The sequence below is a fragment of the Elgaria multicarinata genome, chromosome 16 (assembly GCF_023053635.1).
Source record: "Elgaria multicarinata webbii isolate HBS135686 ecotype San Diego chromosome 16, rElgMul1.1.pri, whole genome shotgun sequence".
In the NCBI taxonomy this organism is placed as follows: domain Eukaryota; kingdom Metazoa; phylum Chordata; class Lepidosauria; order Squamata; family Anguidae; genus Elgaria; species Elgaria multicarinata.
The window spans coordinates 1,146,668-1,172,216 of record NC_086186.1 but is presented as its reverse complement, the minus strand read 5'-3'; the positions used below and the strand labels follow the sequence as shown (position 1 = coordinate 1,172,216).

At 54.0% G+C, this 25,549-nt stretch overlaps 2 protein-coding genes across 2 annotated transcripts in view; one reads left to right on the top strand and one right to left on the bottom strand.

Moving 5' to 3' along the window:
• Positions 1-1,034: 1,034 nt before the first annotated feature.
• LOC134409574 (synaptotagmin-11-like) lies at positions 1,035-16,308 on the top strand. Its single transcript, XM_063142357.1, has 5 exons — positions 1,035-1,116; positions 11,461-12,362; positions 13,406-13,571; positions 14,750-14,919; positions 16,136-16,308. Exons 1-5 carry the CDS (start codon positions 1,041-1,043, stop codon positions 16,292-16,294), a joined length of 1,473 nt encoding a protein of 490 aa, XP_062998427.1. The 5' UTR covers positions 1,035-1,040; the 3' UTR covers positions 16,295-16,308.
• A 2,066-nt stretch (positions 16,309-18,374) lies between these two features.
• LOC134409716 (golgin subfamily A member 6-like protein 24) overlaps positions 18,375-25,549 on the bottom strand; it is a 42,368-nt gene continuing 35,193 nt past the window's right edge. Inside the window, exons 10-16 of the mRNA XM_063142605.1 lie at positions 25,307-25,380; positions 24,546-24,630; positions 23,296-23,349; positions 22,429-22,542; positions 21,277-21,393; positions 19,486-19,546; positions 18,375-18,909 (exon numbers count right to left, since the gene is read on the bottom strand). Of these exons, the coding sequence (XP_062998675.1) occupies positions 18,395-18,909; positions 19,486-19,546; positions 21,277-21,393; positions 22,429-22,542; positions 23,296-23,349; positions 24,546-24,630; positions 25,307-25,380 (1,020 nt within the window). The 3' untranslated portion in view covers positions 18,375-18,394. The remainder of the gene's footprint in view (positions 18,910-19,485; positions 19,547-21,276; positions 21,394-22,428; positions 22,543-23,295; positions 23,350-24,545; positions 24,631-25,306; positions 25,381-25,549) is intronic.

Below are 25,549 nucleotides of genomic sequence, written 5' to 3'. Positions count from 1 at the left end.
ACCACGGGCACCACAGGGCCCACCATGGCTGATGCTGCTCACCGTGGGAGCCTTCCTTTGTTATTTTTGAACATTTCAGGTGTTTGGGAGCAGCCAGGCAGGTCCAGGTCCATGACAGGGGCTCATTTTACGACTTTTCCTTTAAAAATCCATTATCCTTTTCTAGAACAAAATGGTGCTTATTCCTGTCAGTGTGCTCAGTGACAGGAGAGCAGAAACAAACTCCTTTCTGTTCCTGGAGGCATGATAGGGTGGTGATTTGCGTGAGCTTAAAATGCAAAACTGCACCTGCTCAGAGTATCTCTCTCTCTCTCTCTCTCTCTTTTATTCCAGGTTGGCAAACAGGTTTTTGTTTTGTTCTTGAGTTTTGCTCTCACCTGTCAGGAGTGTAGATACGTAGATCCATTTGTGAAGCAGGGGTGTGTGCTGGGGGTGTGTGGGAGAAGAGGCCCGTGAGTGGTGTGCTTCACCACTGAATGAATGCATGTGGGATCTAAATGGGGTGGGGGGAGGGGGTCCCCCATAGGGCCACTGCATCCAGGGCCTAAAGCGGGGGTGTTAAACCTCTCTCAGCCTGGGGGCTGAATTGCACTTTGGAGAGGCCCTGAGGGGCGGGGCCCAAATGCCCTCGGCCGGCCCCCCTGGCTTGCACTTTCCCCTCCCACCCAGCCCGGTGAGGAAGAGCTGCCTCCTTGGCAGCCAAGCCCTTGAGAACCGTGGGGGGGGGGGGCTCTCTCCAGCGCCTCTGGAAGCATCCCTCCCCCCTCCTCCTCTCCGGGGTGGGAACCTGCCCTTTCCTCGGGATCAGAGGGGAGTAAACATTGACGGATATTTTCCATCCATTTGCTGAGCTCTGCCAGCTTGGAGCCCTTTCTTGGCCTCTCTTTATCGCGCGGGCCAGCACCCACACGCCGTCCTCCTTCACTGCCCGCCGCAGTCTCGCCCCTGCAGAGAGCGCCCGGGGTGGCCTCTTCTTCCCTTGCTGCCTTCTCTGCAGCAGTGGTTGGGGAGACGGCGCTTGGTGGTTGCCCGTCTTCTCCATGCCCGCCCTGCCAGGGCCGCTTGAGGACGCCTCCATCCTCTCTGCGCACCTCTGGAGAAAGCTTGAGGGAGCAGGTAAATTGGCCGAAGAAAGACGCGAGGCCTTACAGAGCCGCCTGGTTTGGGAAGATGTGACCTGGGCGAGGAGGAGAGCGGGGGGTGCTTCCTTGGGCCACGAGTCTTTGAGAAGCAGCACACGGACACGCGCAGCCTGTGACGTTAGGAAGGCTGTGAGCAGGTGGTGGTGCTGTCAGGAGAGGACTGTGGGGCAGGTGTTAACCCACCCAGGCACACACCTCTGCAAAATGGGCTGGGGGGTACCCCAACTGCAGCAGCCCTGACTTACCATATTTCGAAGCACGTTAACTAATACATAATATTGCCATCTAAAGAAAGGGAGCTGTAAGGAGCTGTAAAGGAGCTGTGTGTGTGTGTGTGTGTGTGTGAGTGGGGGGGGGGAGAGAGAGAGCACTTTGGGGGTAGGATAAAGTTAACAGCTTCCCAGGACTAAACATGTGAAAGTTTTAGATGATTTGAAACCTACTCTTGCAGTTCAAGGCATTTCTGCATCTACCAGGCTCGGTTTTGGTTATTTAAGAAGCACAAGGTGATGGTGGTAGTTTTAAAGATAGCAGGCTGGTGCACAAACCAAGACCCAAAAAATGTTCATAGAATCATAAAATGCAATAAAAACAAAACAGATTACAAGCATAAAACAATTTAAAAGGCAATAATACAAAATAGGTCGGATAAAATTCATTTCCCCATTCCCCACCACTTGCAAAAAACGGTCTTGTTTTATGTCGTGTGTATGTGTGTGTGTGTGTGTGTGTGTGAACTACCTTTTTTAAAAAGGGGGGTGAAACTTCGTGTGTGTGTGTACACACAAATTTCTTTTTTTAAAAAAGGCTTAGATAACTCTCTGGGTGGAAAAGAGACACATTTTGTCTCTAAGTGCACCTGCTGATACATGTAGGCACATGAGCGGTAAAGCTGTGGTGGGGTACGCAGCCCAGCCCAGCCCAGCCCAGCCATTTTGCATGCTGCAGCCTCCGAGGACCCTTTTGAACAGTGCTGGTGCCTTATCAGACTATTATGTGGGTGTTTTTCCCCCCTGTTCTTTTTCCTTAATGTATCATTAACCCAAAGAACAAATAGTGTCTTGGCTTTTAAGATCAGCAGAGGGAAGGCTGCTCTAGAGGAAATAAATGGGGCATAGAATCAAGAAGTCCTAGCGGGGGGGGCATGTTTGGGGCAGTGGCCGTGGCCAGAGGGCTGTTCCTTGGGTGTCCCTGTTCCCCTGGGTGGGATTGTATCAGCGCCCTTTGGATGCCCCATCTGCCTGTCTGTCTTTCGTCACGGGTGGAGTGGGGCGCTCAAAGTGGCCCCACATCCTGGGCAGCCTCCCCTTCGGGAGGGACGGCTGCTGGAGAGGCCTCTTGGGGAGGCTGCGCATAGGCGCAGCAGCAGGGCCGGCTCAGGAGGCCCTCCCCTCCCCTCATAGAATCATAGAAAGTAGAGCTGGAGGGGGCCCACAAGGCCATCGAGTCCAACCTCCCGCTCAATGCAGGAATCCACCTTCAAGCATCCCAGCTGCCTCTTGAAGGCCTCTAGGGTGGGAGGGCCCATCACTGGGCCTCTTTTGTTTGCTGCCCAGGAGAGGAGAGCGGCGCATGCAGCTGAACAGCCAGGTGCTTGAAGAATGTGGAGGGTGGGGATCCCCCGGAGACTTTGCCCCCACCCGTCTGCAAGGGCAGGCAGAGCGCACCCAGCACGGCCACCGGCACAGTGAGGAAGGGGCCAACCCTACCACAGAAGCACATGCCCATTGCTAGCCCATTTGAGCTGGCCCTGGGCAAAGCAGGATGAAAGCACAGGCAGCCCTGGTTCCTGCCCACCCCACAACACTTTGCATTACAACAGGAAGCAATCGATTCAATCTCATGGCCTCCAATATCATCTGTATGCTGATGATACACAATTATATCTTTCATCTCCGGATCTTTCTCCTGATGTTCACAATCATATCTCAGCATGTCTTTCAGATATCTCAGCTTGGCTGCTTCATCGTCGTTTGAAACTTAATATGGCAAAGACTGAATTGCTTGTTTTTCCTCCTAAACCTTCTCCTCACCTCCCATTCTCTCTTACTGTCAATAATGTTACGCTTACTCCAGTCAAGGAAGCTCGTAGTCTTGGCTTTATATTTGATTCCTCGCTCTCCTTTATTCCTCATATTGACAGTAGCTAAATCCTGTCGTTTCTTCCTGTATAATATTGCCAGGATTCGATCATTTTTGTCTGTCTCTTCTGCCAAGACTCTTGTTCATGCATTGGTTATTTCTCAGTTGGACTACTGCAACCTTCTTCTCACATCAGTCCGTTGGTTTCTGTTCACCACTCTGCTGCTAAGATCATCTTCTTGGCTTGCCGCTCTGACCATGTTACTCCACTTCTGAAATCTCTTCCTTGGCTTCCAATTCACTTCAGAATCCAATATAAACTTCTCCTGTTGACCTACAAAGCTTTTCACGGTCTAGCTCCTTCCTATCTCTCCTCTCTCATCTCACACTATTGCCCCGCTCGTGCTCTTCGCTCCTCTGATGCCATGCTTCTCGCCTGCCCAAGGGCCTCTACTTCCCTTGCTCGGCTTCGTCCATTTTCTTCCGCTGCCCCTTACGCCTGGAACGCTCTTCCAGAACATTTGAGAACTACAAGTTCAATCGCAGCTTTTAAAGCTCAGCTAAAAACCTTTCTTTTTCCTAAAGCTTTTAAAACTTGATTTTGCTCTAACTTTATACTGTTAGTTTTACCCTACCCTGTGCCTGTTTGGTGCATTCTCTTCCCCTCCTTATTGTTTTATTATGATTTTATTAGAATGTAAGCCTATGTGGCAAGGTATTATTATTATTATTATTATTATTATTATTATTATTATTTATTTATTTATTTATTTATATAGCACCATCAATGTACATGGTGCTGTACAGAGTAAAACAGTAAATAGCAAGGCCCTGCCGCATAGGCTTACAATCTAATAAAATCATAGTAAAACAATAAGGAGGGGAAGAGAATGCCAACAGGCACAGGGTAGGGTAAGCAGGCACAGGGTAGGGTAAAACTAACAGTATAAAGTCCGCACAACATCAAGTTTTAAAAGCTTTAGGAAAAAGAAAAGTTTTTAGTTGAGCTTTAAAAGCTGTGATTGAACTTGTAGTTCTCAAATGTTCTGGAAGAGCGTTCCAGGCGTAAGGGGCAGCAGAAGAAAATGGACGAAGCCGAGCAAGGGAAGTAGAGGCCCTTGGGCAGGCGAGAAACATGGCATCAGAGGAGCGAAGAGCACGAGCGGGGCAATAGTGTGAGATGAGAGAGGAGAGATAGGAAGGAGCTAGACCGTGAAAAGCTTTGAAGGTTAACAGGAGAAGTTTATATTGGATTCTGAAGTGAATTGGAAGCCAATGAAGAGATTTCAGAAGCGGAGTAACATGGTCAGAGCGGCGAGCCAAGAAGATGATCTTTGCGGCAGAGTGGTGAACAGAAACCAATGGACTGATGTGAGAAGAAGGAAGGCCAGAGAGAAGAAGGTTGCAGTAGTCCAACCGTGAAGTAACCAGCGCATGAACAAGCGTCTTGGCAGAAGAGACAGACAAAAATGATCGAATCCTGGCAATATTATACAGAAAAAAACGACAAGATTTAGCTACTGCCTCAATATGAGGAATAAAGGAGAGCGAGGAGTCAAATATAAAGCCAAGGCTACGAGCTTCCTTGACCGGAGTAAGCGTAACATCATTGACAGTAAGAGAGAATGAGAGAAGAGGAGAAGGTTTAGGAGGAAAAACAAGCAATTCAGTCTTTGCCATATTAAGTTTCAAACGACGATGAAGCAGCCAAGCTGAGATATCTGAAAGACATGCCGAGATACGATCGTGAACATCAGGAGAAAGTTCCGGAGATGAAAGATATAGTTGTGTATCATCGGCGTACAGATGATATTGGAGGCCATGAGATTGAGTAAGCTTGCCCAAGGGCAACATGTATAAGGAAAACAACAACGGGCCAAGCACTGAGCCTTGCGGAACCCCTACTGAAAGGGGAAAGGAGGAAGACGAGCTGCCATTAGCCAACACGCTGAAAGAGCGACCCGCTTGATAGGAGGCAAACCAGTTATAGACAGAGCCACAAAATCCAAGGTCATGAAGGGAATCTAAGAGAAGATCATGATCAACCGTGTCAAAGGCTGCAGTTAGATCAAGGAGAATAAGAACGGAATAATGGCCTTTAGACTTGGCAGTAAGGAGATCATTGGTGATCTTAGTAAGGGCTGTTTCGGTGGAATGCAGAGGATGGAATCCAGATTGAAAAGGATCCAAAGAAGAGTTACTAGAAAGAAAGTCAAGACAGCGAGAGTAGACCGCACGCTCCAGGATCTTTGAAACAAACGGCAACAAAGAGACAGGTCAGTAGTTAGACAGAGAGAGCCTATCAAGAGTAGGTTTCTTGAGAATGGGAGAGACTGTAGCATGTTTAAAAGCAGAAGGAAATGAACCAGAGGACAGAGAAAGATTAATAATATGAAGCAAGGAAGGGAGGACAGCAGGAATAAGATTAATAAAGACGCGAGAAGGAATCGGATCACGAGAACAAGTGGAAGGCTTCGAAGAGCGCAGTATTGTAGACAGTTCATCCGCTGAGACCGAAGGAAACGCAGAGAAATTTGCAGGAGGAGCTGACAGATGAGGAACAGGACCTGGAAGAGGAGCAGAGCTGGCCAGATCAGAGCGGATAGTTTGGATTTTAGCATTGAAAAAAGAGGCAAAGTTATTAGCAGACAGAGAGGCGGGGAGAGATGGCGGATTAGGCTTCAGAAGAGAATTGAAGGACGCAAAGAGCCGCTGAGGATGCCTAGCATTTGACTGGATCAGTGTTGAGTAGTACTGCTGTTTGGCCAATGAAATGGCAGAAGAGAAAGAGGAGAGTACAAATTTGTAATGGACAAAGTCCGCCCAGTCCCTGGTCTTACGCCAAAGGCGTTCAGCTGCCCGGGAACAAGAGCGAAGGTAGCGGAGGGAAGAGGTGAGCCACGGTTGGGGTTGAGAAGGGCGAACTATCCGAGTTGTAGATGGAGCAAGATTATCAAGAGCTGAAGATAAGGAGGAATTAAAGAAGGAGACAGCTGAAGAGACAGAAGGAAGGGAGGAGGCTAGAGACTGGGAAAAAGCCTCATAATTGATAGATTGCAAGTCACGACAAGAGCGAGAAGCGGGACGTGAAGGAGGAGGATTATGAGTAATATTGAAAGAAACTAGGTGATGATCTGACAATGGAAAGTGAGCAGTAGAAAAGTCCAACACAGAGCAATTCCGAGTGAGAACAAGACCCAGACAGTGTCCAAGGGAATGTGTGGGTGCATCAGACCAAAGCTTAAGATCATAAGAGGAAGATAATGAGCGAAATCGTAGAGCTGCAGCATCTTGAGGGTCATCCACATGAATATTGAAATCACCCAAAATAAGAGTAGGACAGTTATCAGAGAGGAAAAAGGACAGCCACGAATCAAAATCAGAGATAAATTTTGAGGACGAGCCTGGGGGGCGGTACAGAACTGCAACTCGCAGTCGCAGTGGAGCGAAGAGCCTCACCACATGTACCTCAAAGGAGGAAAAACAATGTGACGGTGGAATGGAAAGAGGCTGGAACTGGCACAAACTAGATAATAAAAGACCCACACCACCACCCCGACCCTCTGGGCGACTAGTGTGAGAGAAAGAGAGTCCTCCAAGAGAGAGGGCAGCAGAGATGGCAGTATCATGGGCAGGAAGCCAGGTTTCAGTAAGAGCAAGGAGGTGGAGAGACCTAGAGATAAACAAGTCCTGGATGACAGGGGCCTTAGAAGCAACAGAGCGACAGTTCCATAAGGAACACGAAAAAGGCAGCTGAGAAGAGGGGAGACAGCGAATAGGAACTAAGTTAGGAGAGACGAGATTGGAACGAGCCATAAGGAACAGATATGAGGAGAAAAGAATTGAGAGGAGACAATGAGAAGATCGTGTCCTGAGTCAGAAAGTGGCAGCGACCACTGGGGTTTTTCCTCCAGAGTAGAAGTTCCGCTCGCGCCGAAGGCTTGCGCCTCCAGCAGACTGGAGGCTGAAGTACCTGAAAAAGGGGAGGAGCAGATGCTGAAATTCAAAAAGACCAATCCCTGTTAGTCAATGTTGCTCAATGGCTTCTCAGGAGAGCTAAGTTGCTGCTGCTAAGTTGCTATTTAGCTAAGTTGCTATTTACTGTTTTACTCTGTACAGCACCATGTACATTGATGGTGCTATATAAATAAATAAATAAATTATTATTATTATTATTATTATTATTATTATTATTATTATTGGCAAAGTTCATTCTCCCAGCTAGCGTCAGGACTGTAGCTCAGTTCAGAGGGAAGGGGGAGTTCTGAGCGAGCGGGGTGGTGGTGGTGGTGGTCAGATGATGTCATGGGGTCCCTGCTCATCCAAACGCTCCCAATGAGCCGAGTTGCCTCCTGCCAGTCCTGATTTGTGGCCTTCTCGCCCCTCCCCGTCTGATGCCATTGTAGGACCCAGCCTGCCCCAGCCTGGAGCCCTCCAGATGCGTTGGGACTAGAATGCCCGTCATGTTGGTTGAGGATGATGGGAGCTGTGGGCCAACACATCTGGAGGCTGAGGAAAGCTGGGCTATATATTGTAGAGCCTTTTGCAGGGCTACTTGGCGTCTTATTAGGCACAGAAACGGGATGGCTGTTTACGCCTGGAAGTGCGCTTGTGAACAGCCCTTTAACGTCAGGCTTTAATTGACTATTCCTTCTCGTTTTTATCTTATTTTTCCTTTTTTAAAATGAGGAATAGAACTGTTCAACTATAGATGAAAGGAAAGGGGAGGAAAAGTGGAAACCGGTCATTAATGGCCCAGGAACAGCAATTTGTTTTAAAGGGCAACGGAAACCCTATTCAAGCAGTAAATGTCAGACTCTTCATCCTTAAGGCTGCTGCTACTCAGCAACAGTCAATAAAAGGGGGAGAAGCTACAAGCAGGAAGCATTTAACTGACTTTGCAGGGGGGGCTTTGCTGGATGGGGATTATTTTTGACTAAATGTTACAGAAAGTATTTGCCACGGGACAGGCACTAAAAGTGAAATGTGGAGCCTCCCTCTTAATTCTGGCTCGAGTTTACTGCAGGAAAGTCGTGCTAAGGGGGCCTACGTCCACTGCTTTCCTGCCTGCCGTTTCCCCACCCAGAAGGTACCGCTGATCTTCACGCTTGTCTTGTCACATCACTTCCTTTCACCCTCATCCCACCTTACGCAAGATGCAGGAGCCCGGCGGGCAGCTCCTCCCACTCTGGGATCCGTGTCTGCAGCACTTTGGGTTGCCAGGTGACCAGCCCTTGGGGAGGCTGTGGGCCGCCCAGGAGTAAGCCAAGTGCCACGAGGCAGATGAGCTTCTGCGTGGTTGATCAGGAACAGCGCGCCACGGTAGGGAGTAGAGGGGTTCAGCTCCGGCAGACCGGAAGAGAAGCGCTGCTGATTCCTTTGCGGGGAATGGGAGGGACTCCCATCTCCTCACAGAGCCCTGGATGGTTTAAAGAGAGACGTGTTGACTTGCTCACAGTTTGGGCTACCAGCACCCGTCGCGGGCCACGAGCCATTTCCTCCACTCCCTGGGGCCTTGCTCTGACGGGTTGAACGAGGGCACCTCTTGCGCCTGCCAAACCGTGCCGGAAACTCTCCGATCTCCACCCGCCTTGTCCTCTGCCATCCCCAAAGCGCCAGGGCTGAGCGAGGAGAGCCAGCCAGGGGCCTGGTGTCCTTGGGGTGGCCCCGTGATACAGCAGATGGCCTTCTTCAAGGATTGCGTTTCCCCGGCCATGACCCTCTGCTGCTCCGTTTCCTCCTTCTTCTGCAAGGGGATGATAGAAGGGCTGGTGGTCACCCTCTTCCTCTGGCTGCTGGTCCAGGTCCTGCTAGACAAACATCAGCGAGGTTAGTAGCCCCCCCTCCCCCTCCTCTTGCTGTCCGTCCCCCCCCCCCCCCGTACACAAGGCTGCGCTGGGCCCTCTCCCCTCCACTAGCTGGCTCTCTGCAGCTCCCTTGGGGCCTCCGTGCACGTCCTTCTCTCACACGGGCTCCTTTTCCCTCCACGGATCGCCAAGTGGCGCAAATTGGGGATGGAGCAGAAGGTAAATCTGGTTCTGTTGGTAGATCACTGGGATTCGGGCCTGCAGTCTAGACCAGCGCGGCTTTCTGTCTCTGAAGGGCTGAACCATAGCAGCGTCCAGAGGGGGTGGGGTGGAGGACCACAGATGTCAGGTGTAGGTGTGAGCTTGTGGATGGAGCCCTCCTGCTCCAGGGAGTGCAGTCCACCCCAATGCTGTTTTGCATCTGGCTTCTCGGCTGCTATTTTTTACCTGGCTTCAGTTGGTAGATCTCCAGGTTTTAGTAAAAACAAAAACTAGCCCCACAAGCGGACTTACAGGCCGCCGCCTGGAATCTATTCCGAAGCTGGTCCTGCAGCACCTTACGGACCACGAAGAAGCCCTGTTAGCCGTGGGTCGTACTGTCTGCTGCCGCAAGGTTACCCAGGTGAGCCATTGGAAACAGAGAAGGGCTCCTTCTGAATGCCAACAGCATGTAGCAGTCTGGGGCGTTGCCCAAAGAGGGGGAGGAAGCCAGGCGCCAGGTGAAGGGGGTAGGAGTTACCCCAACCCCAAAATTATTATTTTATGTTTGCGATCAGATCCATCTGTGCGCTTTTATCATTGCATAGGACTGGGACAAACCTGAAACAAAATTGGGTGGGTTAGCGAATACCCTGGAAGACAGAAACAAACTTCAAAGTGATCTTGATAGGCTGGAGTGCTGGGCTGAAAACAACAGGATGAAATTTAATAGGGATAAATGCCAAGTTCTACATTTAGGAAATAGAAACCAAAGGCACAGTTACAAGATGGGGGATACTTGGCTCAGCAATACTACAAACGAGAAGGATCTTGGAATTGTTGTAGATTACAAGCTGAATATGAGCCAACAGTGCAATATGCAAGAAAGGCAAATGCTATTTTGGGCTGCATTAACAGAAGTATAGCTTCCAAATCACGTAAGGTCCTGGTTCCTCTCTATTCGGCCCTGGTTAGGCCTCATCTAGAGTATTGCGTCCAGTTCTGGGCTCCACAATTCAAGAAGGACGCAGACAAGCTGGAGCGTGTTCAGAGGAGGGCAACCAGGATGATCAGGGGTCTGGAAACAAAGCCCTATGAAGAGAGACTGAAAGAACTGGGCATGTTTAGCCTGGAGAAGAGGAGATTGAGGGGAGACATGATAGTACTCTTCAAATACTTAAAAGGTTGTCACACAGAGGAGGGCCAAGATCTCTTCTCGATCCTCCCAGAGTGCAGGACATGGAATAATGGACTCAGGTTAAAGGAAGCCAGATTCCAGCTGGACATCAGGAAAAACTTCCTGACTGTTAGAGCAGTGCGACAATGGAATCAGTTACCAAGGGAGGTTGTGGGCTCTCCCACACTAGAGGCCTTCAAGAGGCAGCTGGACAAGCATCTGTCGGGGATGCTTTAGGGTGGATTCCTGCATTGAGCAGGGGGTTGGACTCGATGGCCTTGTAGGCCTCTTCCAACTCTGCTATTCTATGATTCTATAATTAGGGAACCCTCACGCGGGGGCTACCGTATTATTTCTGCATGGACTCTGGCGAGCCCCTTCCCAAGGAAACCACATGTCTCTGGGAAAAGGAAGAAGTTCCCAGAAGCACCGGGGGGTGGGGTGGGTTTGAGGCCTTTCCAGTGGCTTTCCAGGCGTTCATCAACCAGTAGTCCTCCACCGCCCCCCCTAATGTGTTCACTAATGGGATGTATCCCTGTCCAGTGCAATGATAAATTGGTGCATGTGGATCTGATCGCAAACATTTAGCCGCTCACATGCTCACTGTTTATGGAACGGACATCGATGTCCGTTTTCCCACGGATTTAAAAACAACACACCCCAAACGCAACCTGGATCACTTCCACAGCTGTCCAAACACCAGCCTGAGTGGCGAGGTTGGGTTCAGGTGACCGGTTGATTGGCTCCAGCTGTGGAGCAGGGGGAGGCGTGTAGGTGGCCCAAGCCAGGCACTTCCCTTGAGCCTGGCAAACTGCCCCCACCCCCACAATACGGCACCGTGGCAGAGCCCCCACTCTGCACGCTGAAGGTCCCTGGTTCGGTCCCTGGCAGAATCTCCAGGTAGGGCGAGGAAAGACTCTGGCCTGAAGCCCGGGGGAGCCCTGGCTGCTGCCAGTCAGTGCTGCCAGTATTGGGCTCGATGGACCCTGGGTCTGACTGCGCTGTTTCCCTGGCCCTGCCTTGCCAATGCACTCTCCTGGTCTCCTCTGTCCAGTGCATCTGCAGGTGTTCCTGGCCATCGGCCTCTCTCTCCTCTGCTTCTGCCTTCTCCTCGGCTGCGCGATATGCTGGCACCAGCGCAAGAAGCACCGCCTCGATGGCAGGAAAGCTCGGGCACTGGGCCGAGTGCTGGCAGATCCGAGGCCCGGTTTCCCTTCCCAGGTGACGGCCGTGGCCATCCAGCAGAGAGGCATGGAGATCGAAGGGGATGTTCCGGATGCCCAGGCTGCCACAGGTGCTGATCCAACAGGTCCACCCGGCCACGTGGGCCCACACAAGGGCGCCCTTCAGGGCCGTGCCTCCCTTCCCAGCCAACCCCTCTCTCAGAAACTGAGCCTGCCAGTCCAGCCGCTTCTCGGCTGGCAGCGCCGACGCACCATCGCTGGCACCAGCGGGTTTGCCGAGGAAGGCAGCTGCCTCTGCAGCCCCACACCAGGCACTGGCATCCCCCGGTCTTACACCGATCCGAGGGGCCTCTCCAGCCCCGTTGCCAAGCCGCGGCCTCACCTCTGCTTCACAGTATTCTATGCCCAGCCCACGGCCACCCTGGCGGTGACGGTGGTTGGCGTCTCCCACTTGCCCAAAGGCCTCCGGGCCGGCCGGGATTCCTACGTCAAAGTCTACCTCCTCCCAAAGTTTGGGGAGCCCCAGCGCACCACGTTGCACCGCAAGAGCCTGAACCCCGAGTTCCAGGAGCAGTTCCACTTCAGCCGCTGCAGCCCCGAAGAGCTGCCGGGCCTCACGCTGCGCTTCACTGTGCACGCCAAGGAGTTCCACAGCCTCAAGCACTCCTTCCTGGGGGAGGTGATCTTCCCATGCGCCGAAGTGGCCTGGAGCCGGGGCGTTTCTTCTGCCTATGCGCGGGAGCTGTCAGCCACCAAAACCAAACTCAAGAAGGTGAGGGTGGTGTCACGTGCGGTGGGTGCCGGGAGGCCTTCCAGTTTGTGGAATGGCTTGCCGGGAGAGATTCGTCAATTTAACGGTCTTCCAGAATTTAAGAAAGCCATTAAGACTGATCTCTTCCAGCAGGCCTACCCAGCTGAATTTTAAGATGCCTTTTTTAATGGTGTGCTGCTTTTAATGACGCACTGGTTTTAAATGCTTGAATTAGTTTTATGTACTTAATGGTGTTTTTATTTGTGTTGTACCCTGCCTCGATCCAGAGGGAGAGGTGGGTAAATAATAATAATAATAATAATAATAATAATAATAATAATAATAATAATAATAATAATTATAGCCCCCGCTCAGCTGGGAAGCTCATGGGGGACTGAGCCCACTCACTGACTCTCAGCCTAACCTACCTCACAGGGTGGTTGTGAGGACAAAGTGAGGAGGAGGAGGAGGAGGAGGAGGAGGAGGAGGAGGAGGAGGAGGAGGACCGCCACCATGTGAGCCATCTTGGGTTTCTTGCAAGAGGAAAGGAGACGGGATATGAATGTAGCAATAAACAAACAACACATAAATGCAGCCGGAATCCTCTCAGGGCCTTCTGTGACGCCCGTAACTAATCCTGACCTGGTGCCGTCCAGATCTCCTGGGCCAGACCTACAATGGAGCAGCGGGTGGCTCCCAGGGAACTGCAGAGTCTTCTCTGCAGTGGCCCCTCATCCGTGGAATGTCCTTCCTAGGGATCCACCTGGCGTCTTCCTGGAATACATTTAGATGCAGCTTCCAGCAGGCATGAGTCTTCTCATCCGTTGCTGCGATGGTTAACTTTACTGCTGAATCTCCTGGCTGCACTGAACACCGCAGAAAGCCAGCCTTCCCCAACCTGGTGCCCTCCAGATGTGTTGGACTGCAACTCCCAGAATTCCCAGCTGATGGGAGTTGCAGTTCAACATCTCTGCATGGCAACCGATTGGGGAAGGCTGGTGCCTCTATCTGTCTGTCTGTCTACACGGAGCGGCGTTTCTCGTTTTCACCCTCTGCCCTTTCAGTGCTTCAGCGCCCAGGATGTGGAGTCTGCCGTGCGGCTCTCCCAGCCCTGGTCCATGGGCCAGCTCTTCCTCCTGCTCCAGTACCAAGCTCTGGCCAACCGCATCAAGGTCCTGGTTCGCAAGGCAGACAACCTGGGGCGGCTCAGTCGCATCCCAGGGACACCAGGTACGAGGCGACGTGGACACCTGCCCCTCTGTGATTGCACAGATAGAGTTTTGTGTACTTAAACCGGGATCTGGTGCCCCGTTCAGACTGCTGGGAGGCCCAGCTTTTGAGCGGTCTCGGGTGGGCCCACGTGGCCACCAGCCCTTCTGGTTTCTGGTATCTGGAGGTTCAAATGCCGCTTGCCTTTGCAAATTGAGCATCTTTGCGTGCATGTTGTTGATCTGAAGAATCTGGCAGTCAGCTAGCCCAGCAAAGCAGATTGGGCAGGAGAGGAGGGCCCCTGTCTCTTCCTCCTCCTCCTCCTCCTCCATTCAGCAGCACCGGCATCCTCCTAGGCGGCTCTGGATGGACATTCTGGACTGTCGGGCTACCTGTCCTGGGAGGGGGAAGTGCATGGGCAGCCCCCCCCCCGCCTGTCTCTTTCGGTCGGCGCCACTTCCTGCCGGCCTACACACCCCTCCTAGAGAAGACCGGCTGGGGCTTAGGCTCCGCATTTCTGCCTTTCCAATGGGGGAAGGGGGGCAAGACGGAAGAAGCGCCTTGGGGTTGTGGGTCAGCCTGGCCTTCAGGAACACAGCCAATCAGTTGGGTTGATTACCAGGGGCGAAGGTGCAATTAGGTTTTAATGTAATGATTTTAATAAGATTTTAGTCTATCCTCTTATGGTGCCGCAAGACTGCGCGTAACAGCCAGGGTGTCAAATGCCCCTCTGGGCAGTGGAGGCTGGGGGCTCCAATGCCAGTGGGGCAATGAATCCTCTACAGGTTTCAGTCGGAACCAGTCAGAGCTCTGAAGGAGCTCCTGCACCTTGGGCGGCTCCTCTGCTGGAAACCCAGAGCAGCGGACACCGGGCCCCGCTGGCAGGGCTGCCCGGAGCACCTTTCACGGCTCCCGGGAGAGGACTCTCCAGGCTTGCCCAGGTGGCCCGGCCTCTTTCCCCTTCCTCCTGACTGGCGATCTGTCTCCCGGCTTTTCTGCAGCTTCCCCCGCCCAAAAGGCATGCTCTCCTGAGCTGAGTTCCAGGCAGTAGGAAGGCCCGGCTGAACTGGGCAGGCCTTTTGGCCCCACCCACCACCCTCCGGCACCTTTCAGCCCTCAGCAAAGGCGCTTTTGAGGAGCAGCAGCCCCGTGAGTGAGCGGCTCCATCCTACAGCCTTTCGGATTCTTTGTGTTTCTAGATCACTACGTTATGATCCACCTGTACCACGATGGCAAGGTCATTGACACGAAGGAGACCAAGCCCATGCCGGGCTACAGTCCCGTGTGGAACACCCCCTTCCTCCTCAGCGTCCCTGCCGGAGGAGACATCCAGAAGCAGCCGCTGTCCCTGGAGTTCACCGTCATGCAGGTGAGCAAGCGGGTGGAGCGTTTGTCCTTGAGTGTGGCCTGTTTCAGGGGGGAGCGTGGGGTGTGCATTTGTCAGTCATCCGGCTGTGTGGAATGCCGATTGGCTGGCCCTGGTGACCTTGCTCACCCCATCTGGCTGTGCGGAACGCTGATTGGCTGGCCTTTCCAACAATGATTACCCCCCTCCGTGCTGACAGCAATTTTTATAACAGTTCTGAATAATATTTAAATTGATCTTTTTTTAAAAAAGATAAAGTTCCAGACTCTCAGCAAAGATGTAGGTGACAGGCAAATACCCACTCTGGTTCCTGAAGAACAGCCCCCTTCAACTGGCTGCCCTCCAGATAGGTTGGACTACAACTCCCATCAACCTAGCTGGTACTAGCTGAGGATGATCAGAGTTGAAGTCCAATATATCTCAAGGGCCACCAGTTGGAGAACTTTGCTCTCCAGGAAACCTGGGGAACCGTTGCTGGCAGTCAGTGTGGACAATACCGGGCGAGACAGACCAAGGGTCTCTCTCACCCGGGAGGAGGAGGGCCACAGCACAGCCATTTGGGAATCACCCAGAACTAGGGTGACCAACTGTCAGGATTTCCCTGGATTTGTCCTGGTTTTTGTTCTTTCCATGGTGTCAGGGGGAATTTTCTATAATTTTCAATAATGTTCTGGAATGACACACCTTCCCCTTTAAGGCTGCCATTAGCATGGCAGGAGGGAATGACATGCTTTCTTGAGGCACATCATTCCCCCACCCCAAGCTCCAATTGAGGTCTTAAAGGGGAAAGTGGGTCATTCGTGGACATTATAGAAAAGGCCCCAATTGGAGTGGATGGTGGTGGTGCAGAATGAAATCCTTTCCCCTCCTCCACTCCAATCGGGTTCTTTAAGGTGGCGGGGGAATAACGTACTTTCTGCAGGACTCAGAAAGCTGCTTCCCCACACACACACTAGGTGTCCTCTTTTTTGGTTTCCCAAATATGGTCACCCTACCCAGAACAGGACTAAAGAGGGGCACATTTTTGCATAAAGTTTGCATCTGCACATTTATATGTATACGTGCAAATTTAGAAGTAGCTGTTACCCTTCACATAGAAATGCTGAGCACCCTGTCAATCGTGGGGAAGGTGGCGACCAGCAGGTGAGCGTCGGGCCGCGTCCGGGGTCGGGCAAGGGCTGCTCGTGCTGACCCGCCCTTCTCCCTCGTCTCACCCCAGGCTCGCTTCACCCGCACGTGCGCCGTGGGTCGGGTGCTGATCGGCCCCGATGCCCCAGCGATGGGGCAGGTCCACTGGAGAGAGATGTGCAGCCGGGGAAACGTGGAATCCGCCCGCTGGCACTCGATCCAAGCCGGAGGCGTCCCGCCCTGCCCTTGACGCCCACGCCCGGCCTGCCCGGCCCTGCTGCGGAGTCCTTTGCCCATGGTGGCAGCCAGCGATGGCCCTGCTGTCGGGTGGGGGGGATGCGTCTGGTAGCAGGGAGACTCTGGAGCCCCAGCCAAGGCAGAAGACCCCTCTGCCTACCACAAGGCGCCGGGGGATGCTGGCCCTGTGCCCTGCCTGGGCAGCAAGTGGGATTGCAGTGAGCTCAGTTCTGGAATGGACAGGGCCGGGCAGTGGAGAAGCGGAGCGCTCCACGCCGCTGGCCACTCCTCCTCGCAAGAATTGACTTTGCAAGCGCGCCTCGGAACGGTCAAGGCTCAGCCCGCACGCTAAGCCAGGGAAGGGCGAGAGCGGATGGTCAAACTTTGCCTTCCGGGGGCTGCACTTCTTCCTCCCCCACAAGCCAGCATGTTCTCCCGAGACACTCAGGCCTCCGAGACCCAAGACTCACTGCGGCAGCTCCCGGAGAAGCGCTGACTCGCCCCTGGAAACCAGCGCTGGCCAAGCAGAATGTGGGACGGCAGTTCGAGGCGGCGCCCTGGGGACAGAAGCTGTGGAAATTGCGGGGAGGTGAGGGGGCAGGCCTGCTGCTGTTGCTGCGAGGCGGAAGACGTGGTGGAGCAGTGCTTCGTTGCTGTAGAATGAGCCAGGTTGTGAAGAGGGGGGTGTTCTGGGCAGGCACCTAGCGGCCTCAGCCCCAGGGCTGAAAAGCGACTCGGAAGGGGAGAGAGCAAGAGGCCTGTGTGGCTCTGCAATTGCGTGTGGAAAGCCGCGCTTCTGGCACAGGGAACAGGGTTTGTGTAAATAATATGCATTTTGCCAGTGGAGGCTGGTGGCTCCCAGTCCATCTGTCTCCAAAATTGGTTCAGCATGTTGGACCGCTGCTGTAGAGTTCTGACTGAAACCCAGAAAGGACTCGCAGCCCCCGCCCCCGAAATCAGAGCCCCCTTCGCTGCGCATCGCCATTAACGGACTTCATTGGTTTCATTTTCAGGCCATCTGTAATTCGTTGTGTTCAATCCTCCCCCCCCTCCCCCGAGGTGCTTGGGATGGCCCACGTGGGACTTCTCCGTGCTCCGTTTTATCCTCACAACAATCCTGCGGGGTAGGTTTAGTCTGAGAGTGAGTGGGTGATTAACTCAAGGTCTCCCTTGCCATGGTGGTGAATAAAATAACAAGTTGCAAGTCGCCGAGAGAAGAATTAACTCCACCCAGACCTTCCAAAAGGGTTGGAGGCTATTGATCAGTTACTGGAAAAGGTTCTTCTGGCCAGGTGATTAGCAACGAAAGCTCTACTAGATGTGTGTTAAGTTGAATTAATGTAACTGTCTTGAATGATTGTAACGTGAAACAAATATATCCGCATCTATATACAATGGCAGAAAAAGCAACCCAGCGACTTTCATGGCTGAGTGAGGCTCGAAAGTGGGGCTTCCTGGTCCACCCCTTCAACCAGGGCCCCATGCTGGCTCCTGGTGTGCTGTGCTGTGGAGCAGCTGCCCTCACCTATCTCACCCTGTGGCTAAACGCTGTGCGTTGCCTCTTCCTTCAGTCACCACGTGGCACCACTCACGGCCCCAGTGGCCCTGCTGGGCAACGGCCGACCATGAGCGCCCCGTGGGTCCTGGGAGGTGCTCTTTGGACTCAGAGTCCCCAACTGTTTTGGGTCAGCGGAACACGTGGAAGTTCAAGAGTGTCGTGGGCACTTTTGCAGGATGGCCGGGGCAAAACACTCCTTTCCCAGAAGGCAAACTGGTGAGACTAAAAGTATGAGGCAGAGGCTGCGGTCTGTGTTCCAAGAGCGTGTGCTGCTGTTGTTGAGCAGTGGGTTGTTTCTCGAACTGCGCGTTGTCTGAACACCAGGCATTTTCTGCTGGGTGGCTTGTTAACCACTCTGAACAACCCAACAACAAGCCGTGGGTTCTCAAGGTAGCCTGTTCAAGAAAAACATGGTCCAACAACCAACCCACAGTTCAACAACAGCCCACACTCAGCCACCGGCGGTGGGTTAGCTGTTGTGTGAACTCAGCCTCTGCGGCGTTCGTTTTGGAGTTGCCATTCAAGGCCACTGCTGCCGCTGCTGCTCTCCCTGCCTCAGTTCTCCGGGGCGTCTGGGCTAACTTTGAACTTAAAAGGGGACCACGGTCTCTGGGGCCCAAAAGGCCTGGGGGACAAAAGGACTGAGCCCTGGAGGCAGAGGAAGGCCCCTTCGCCCTCGGCAGGCCTCCTGGGGTCGTGCAGAGAAGTTGCGGCACCGGTATCGGAGAGGTCCGAGTGCGAGGGGAGAGGCGAAGCTGCAGGCCTCGTTGGCCACAAAGGTGTGGTTGCAGCAGCAGCAGCAGCAGCAGCAGTGGAAGAGGCATGACTCCGCTTGTCTTCCGTTCCGGAGTGAAGCTGAATGTCCCGCGGAACTGTTGCTGGGCTCTCCCCACCGTGCACGGAGGAGGCGGACTCGTCGCTTTGAGGTGGAGCCTCGGAACTGTCGCTCTGCAAATCCTGCTGCCAACTGACGGAGAGTCTCGGTACCAGCATCTCTGGGCTGCTCCTTTCCGGCTGCTGCTTCGAAATGTTGCGGATCTCTTGGATCTGCTGCTGGAACCGCAGTTTAGCTGTTTGGGAGTTGCCGGGGCGGGGGGGGGGGGGGACAGAGGCAACAATTCAGTATTTATTTATGAAATTGATCCCTTGCACGTGCAACTCCAAGAGCCACTAGGCCAGTAAATAATACCAAAAGGTTAAAAAACAATACAGTGTAAAGCGCTAAACGCAGTGGAGGCAGGCGGCTCTGGTTTTGGTGGGTTGTAATTCCATTCTGGGATTTAGTCAGAATTGGCTAGATGTGGAGCCCAGGTGCTCAACCTCTTTCAGCCTGAGGGTCGCATTAAATTTGGGAGGAGCTCTCGGGGGGCGCATTCCAGTGGTGGGCGGGGCCAAAAAAACTCTTAGCGCCATTAACGAAGCCTTGGGATGAGAGTCTTTTAGGAGGGGAAGGGAACGGCACAGGAGCTCAGAAGCCCAAAAGTTGGCAGTCAGGAAAGGGGGAGAGCCCGTGGAACGGGATGTGGCCTCGAGGGACCTTCAGGTTTGGCCCACGGGCCTGGGGTTCAACACCTCTGCTTTGCAGGTGACTTTGTCGCAGTACAGCCCGGGGGTCACAGAGATTCGCAAACTTTAGCCCTCCATACCTTTCATTAAGCTCTCGTTCTTCTGCCTCAAAGCCTGGATCTCGGAAGCCATGGAGGACATCTGGAAGGGAGAGAGGGAGCAACAACTGGGCGCTCAGAAGGTGGGTGCAGGATTAGGGAGCGGCGGCAGGAGCCGCCGCATTAACGCAAACGGGCCCACTGCTAAGTGGCCACAGGTGGGAGCGGCCTCTCTGTTCAAATCATTTCTACTCTGCTTCTCCAATGCAGCTGATGTTAAAAACCAACAAAACCAACAGGTAACGCCGTATCAAAATCAGATTTAAAAATATCTAGCAGCATTAACCAGTGAGGGAGAGGACAACCCCGGTTATGCGTTTTATTGTTGCACGCTGTTTGGAGAGGGCCCTGAAAGGCAACCAGGAAGTACTTTAAATAGAGAAATAAATAGTAAAACAGCCGATTCAGTCACAAAACAGGCTCTAGGTTGGAAAAATGTCTTCAGACCAGACTTCACAAACAGGAAGAGGCGGAGCATGCTGGACTTCCCTGAGGAGAGACTTTCACAGCAGAGGTGCCACCACTGAGAAGGCCATGTCACTGCTGCCTGCCAACTCGATCTGAGCGGCTGATGAGCCAGAGGGGCCCAGCACGAATTTGGAGGCCCAGTCCGGTTCATAAGGGCAACTATGGTCTCTACAATCCCCTGGTCCCAGGCTAGGAACAGAGTTGCCTTGTACTGATGCCAGAGCAGTGGCCCAAGGTTAATTTATTTGACCAAGCAGACTCCGTCAGGGTGGGCCAAGTGCCGCCCGCCCACCCCTGCTGCGTGGATAAGCACGGTCTGACCTGCACGCCATTGCTCAGTGCTCTGGAGACCTCGCTGCTCTCGCTCCGTGTGGGCACAGAGCTTCCGAGCGTCAAAGTCGTAGGGGGGCTGAGTCAGACCCATTACATTACATTACATTACATTACATGCTTACATTAACCTACAGGTTTGAAACAGAAATGGCCATCCCTTTCACACGCCCCCCTTGTGTTTCCTCCCAAGCTTTTTCCTTTCTTTTTCTCTCTTTTCCATCTATCAAGGGAAATGGTAATGATCACTGTCTATTGATGTTTCTTGATATGATTCCCCCCCAACTTTTACCCCTGTGTTGCAAATTAAAAGATGTGCTTTTTTAAAAAATAAATAAAACATCTGAACCTTCTCAGATAGCTGTCAGTTCAGTGAACCGCCTTTCTGCACCCAAGTTAAAGCCAGGCTCGCAAACCGCCCTGGGTTGAAAACAGATCCAGGACTTTGGTATGTGACGTGAGCCTGGCTGGACACCAGCATGTCTGAAACAAGCCCCCCACGGCTGGGCCCATGGGCTCTGTGCTTTGCATCGGCCACGTGCAGCAGCCGATCTGGGGTACTGAGACGGGAGCGCGGAAGCGCTTCCACCCCCAGGGCCGGATTCCAGCGTGGGGAAACTCCAGGAGCCAAAGCGCAGAAACTGCCAGCGTGTTTTGACGGAAAGCTCTTCATGCCGGTGGCAAAGCGTTAGGAGAGGCGTTTTCAGAAGGGGGGGAGCTGCAGAAGAGCTGGGAAGCCGTCGGACAGCGGGGGCGCTGAGGGACCTCGGAGGGCCGGATTGGGGCCCCGGCCTGGAGATCTGCACCCGTACAGGCAGGCGTGATGGTCGCTGGAATGCCAGAGCTGGCCTCTCTCTTGCTGCCCTGTGCGGACCGCCAGCTGCTGGTTGGCCAGCATGGCAGCTGCTCTTAGCGGGTCGGGCCTCCCCTCCAGCCCGGGGTGGATAGGCAGCCAGAAGCTGCAGGCTCCCTTACTGTCTCTGCGGTCTCTTTCGGCTGCTGCTGGAGACTCTGTGCTTCTCCCTCACTGCTTGGATGCGCCAGGGATCCTGGCTGAGCTCCTTCCAGGGGCCTGGCGGAGTCCGCGGCAGCCTGCAGAAGACACAAGGGCGGCATTCTGGGGGGCCCAGGTGGAGGGAGCCCCCCCGCTCTGCCATTTCTTTAGCAGGCTGCCTGAGGTAAGAGGGGAGGCAGAAGGAGCGGTGGGAAAGCACAGGACAGAGAGCTACGAGGAGCAGAAGGAGCTGGGGCGGGGTTAGGGTCCTGTCTCGTTCCCTTCCCCCGGGTGCCCCCAGCGCTTCCACTCGAGAAAGGCACATGGATGAGAGACCAAAGGCCTCCATGTTTTGGCCCACAACTCCCATCAGCCCCAGCCAGCTCAGCCAATGGGGGGGGGGAGCTGAAGGCCAAAACATCTGGTGGGCCACAAGTTGCCCACCCTGCCTTAATAGGAAGCAGATCCGCAGGGCCTGAGCACCCTCCCGCTCATGATCCCCAGCAACTGGTATACAGAAGCATCGTGCTGCCGACACGGGAGGCTCCATGCAGCCACAGGGGCCCGTGGCCCGTGGCGCCTCGTCCTCCCTGAGCTCGTCCAGCCTCCTTGGAGGCCCGCCTGAGCCGGCGGCCATCACTGCACCTTGTGGGAACCAATCCTGTCTTTTAACTCTGCATTCCCCGATCCAGTGCTTCCCAAATGCATCGGAATACAAATCCCATCCCATCCCACACCAGGCTGCCCCGCCTATGAGGCAGGGAAGACGCCCTGCCTCAGGCGGCAGAGCAGGAGGAGCAGTGGTTTGTGTGCTCCCCCCACCCTGCTTTCAGGAGGGCTCCCAGGGGGTATGCCTGGTGGGTGCCGCTGGGTGGGCGAGGGGGTCTCGAGAGACTCGTTGGTGGCACCGCAGCAGGGGGTCCAGAGGAAAAGAGGGGGGAGGAACCGGCCGCTCACTCTCAGCCTCGCCAGCCTCACAGCAGTGGGGTGAGGGTTTAAAAGGAGCGGAGGCAGAGAAGGGGGAGGAAGACCACCACGTACGCTGCCTCGGGATGGGGGGAAGGCAGGAGGCAAGTGTAAGGAATCAATGCAAGGGGGGCCCTTCAGCGCAGGAGCAAGGGCAGAGTTCTTACCAGCATTCCTGCAGGCTTGCAAGGTGCCACAGCACTCTTTCCTTGGAGGCCTCCAGGATGCGCCCTGGGCCCTGCCTCCTGCCGCCGCCTCTGACTACTAAAAAGGTCCTTCAGCTGCGAGGAGAGCAGAGGACAGAGTTCAAGGCCCTCCAGGCGCAGCACGACCTGGGCCACTGCCCTTTCCCCGCTGGGCTTCTGTCCCCCCGCCCCTCTCTGCCAGCAGCGTCCCGAGGCTCCGTCCCTGCCCCACCGCCGTGTTTTTCCCTTCTGGACTATTTCCCCCTCCTTCGGTTGTGGGTGGCCTTTCGACAGCCTCAGGACCCCCGTGGGCGAAGCAAGCTGGCCCTTCGTGTGCATGTGAGTGCAGGCGAGCGAGCAAGCGAGGTCAGGGGGCTGGGCCTCTCTCTCAGCTTGAGGCCAAATTCTGTTTCAGAGAAGCGGAAGTGTTCCTCCCCCTTTTCATTAGCATGATAAGGAAAACCATTTGCAATCACACACACACAAAAGGAAAAGAAAACAGTGAGCAATTGCACTGGTCAGGGTGGTGGTGGTGGTGGTGGTGGTGGTGGAAACCAGACACCTCCTGCTAGGAACAGGAACTGACTAGTGAAGGGCTGAATCAGGAATGCCTCCAAGAGAACAAGAAACCACTAATTAAAGTGGCAGAGGTCACTTACAAAGAAGGGGGCCAGAAGGAAGATTAAAGAGACACGAGTCGTGGGAAGACTTAAGAGCAAGCCCACACTGGGCAGGCTGGTGTGTGAGGTGGCCACATAAACATTGCCATTGGCCACACAGTGTGAAGATTGTGATGCATCAGGGAGGAAGAGGTGCAGGCCAGCAAGGGCGCAGGCAGCGCGGCCTCACCTGCTCAGTCACCAAGCGCTGCTGCTGCGTCAGGCTGAACTGCTCTCGCCGACCCTGGAGGAGGAAACAGACCCAGGTGGGCGAGGGCAGCCGCAGCGTGGCCGATTGGACGAGTAATGGCGTCGCCTCCGCCTCCATTGGTGGGAAGGAGCACAGGCCCTTGGGGCCTTCTGTGCCGGCACTGCGGACCGCCCGAGGCCTCTTGGCTCTGCCCTGGAGCGTGCGCCAGGATCGATCTCTGCTCAGCGCCTGCTCCTCGTCCCCCTTGGCTGACAATGTGCAGGGATGAGTGGAGGCGTGGGGCGGCACACTCCGCAGCAGCACGGTCCATTGGCTCCGCATTCGGGGAGGCGCGCTCTCCTCCTTCTCCGAAGGGTTCAGAACGGTTTGTCTGTTTATCTAGTCCAGGGTGGGGAACCTCAGGCCAAATCCAGCCCTCCTGGGGTTCTCAAAGAGCCCCGCCCCTTTCCTGGCCCTGGCCCCCCACGCTAAGGGGCCGGAATGCCTCTCTGAAGGCTTCATCGTCAGCACAGATGGGCACGTTCATTGCCTTTTGGCCCCGGGTGCGGAATCCAGCCCTTGGGCTGAACGCGATTCCCTGCCCCTGATCCAGCCCCTCCTGAGAAGAAGAGCCCCACTGGAGCAGAAGGGAAGCCCCCTCCCCTCGCCCAGCCTCCCCCCAATCCACTCGTGCCCCAAAGTGACTGGTTATTCCATGGTACACTGTATCTGAACATGGAGGTTCTATATGGAGGTGGATCTTTAGGCCTGGAACCCCCCCCCCCCCCCAGGATAAAATAGGAGAGGCGGAATAAAACTCTATCTAGCTTTTCAAGGTTTTTTGGGGGGTGGGGGAGAAACATTATTTTTCTGCTGAGGTTGTGGTGGTAACAGCTTCTCACTCCCAAGCCTTCATATCATGGGCTGCGAAGGATGGGAATTGCAATCCAACACACTCGGAGGGCGCCAGGTTGAGGAAGGTGGCTATGCCAGAGTGGTGGGGTGGGGAGAGTCCTGGACTGGGAGGCGGGAGACCCGGGTTCTAGTCCCCACTCAGCCAGGAGGCTCACTGGGCAGCTTTAGGCCAGGCACGGACTCTCAGCCTCACCTGCCTGTGAGGATAAAATGGAGAGGAGGAGGGAGAGGAGGAGGAGGAGAACCACACACACCACCTTGGGCTCCTTGCAAACACGTCCAACCTGGCCAAAGAAGTTCAGCGGTCCACTTAGTGCCGGACTGCCTCTTGTTACCTTCAGCTCTAAGGAAGACGTTTTACTCTCCGGCTCACTCCGGTCTACGTTCTTCATTTGCTTCCGGTCCCTCCAGGCCTGCTCCCTGGAGATATCAGAGTCCTCGTGAATGAAGAAACCACAGGACTTTTCACAGGAGCCAGAGATCAGCGGGGTGATGGTGCCCATAGCTGCATCTCTCACGCCTGTGCTTCAGTTCATCTTAGGGTGCCGTGTTAACATGGCATCCCTCAAGGCTGCGTTTCTGCCACAGAGATCTAACATTTCCCCAAAACACAACATTTTGTGCCCGGGGAGGAAATGTGACCTTCATTCAGTTCTGATCCTCAAAGGCCATTCCTGGATTCAAAATGCTTTCATTCAGAGTATATGCCTTTTGCACCAGGTAGGGGGGATCTCTTAGCTCTAGTAAAAAACAAAATACAGCCAGCTGGCCGGCCAGAAAAATCTGCCCACCCCTGTCTAGCATACGGCCTTATCAGGGATGAGCGATGCAATGTGTTCCTGGAGCAGGGAGTGGAATATTGGGGGGCCCGTGGGGCCCAATACCCTGCAGACTGGTGGATCTTGCCCCTCCCTCCTTCCGCCATCCCCATACAGTATAAATACAGTTTTATACTGTATTTCGTAATTGTGTTTTTAACCTGTTGGATGTTTTTTGTGGTTTTAATTTTTGTGAACCGCCCAGAGAGCTTCGGCTATTGGGCGGTATAAAAATGTAATAAATAAATAAATAAATAAATAAATAAATAAATCCTTACTTCTCAGCCAGCTGCTCTTCCAGAGAAGTGACACGTTCCTCCAGCCTCTGCTTCTCCGAGCGGCATTCCCTGTACTGCAGAGAAACAGGAAGCTGCTTGGGTCCCCTGGTGAGGTTGAGGCGGAGGCGAGATTTGGGCCGGGGGCTTTGCGCTCAGTGGACCAGTCTCCGAGCTGGCCGGGCACTTGAGCCCCCGCTGGGACTGGATGATTGGCACGGCCCAGCTGGAAGGGGCCCTTGCAGG

Excerpts from the sequence above, each read along its gene's own strand:
- LOC134409574 (XM_063142357.1), top strand. The coding sequence starts at position 1,041 with ATGCCCGCCCTGCCAGGGCCGCTTGAGGACGCCTCCATCCTCTCTGCG. Across the intron at positions 1,117-11,460 it reads GAGAAAGCTTGAGGGAGCAG|TGCATCTGCAGGTGTTCCTG; the intron begins GTAAATTGGCCG and ends TCCTCTGTCCAG. Across the intron at positions 13,572-14,749 it reads TCGCATCCCAGGGACACCAG|ATCACTACGTTATGATCCAC; the intron begins GTACGAGGCGAC and ends TTGTGTTTCTAG.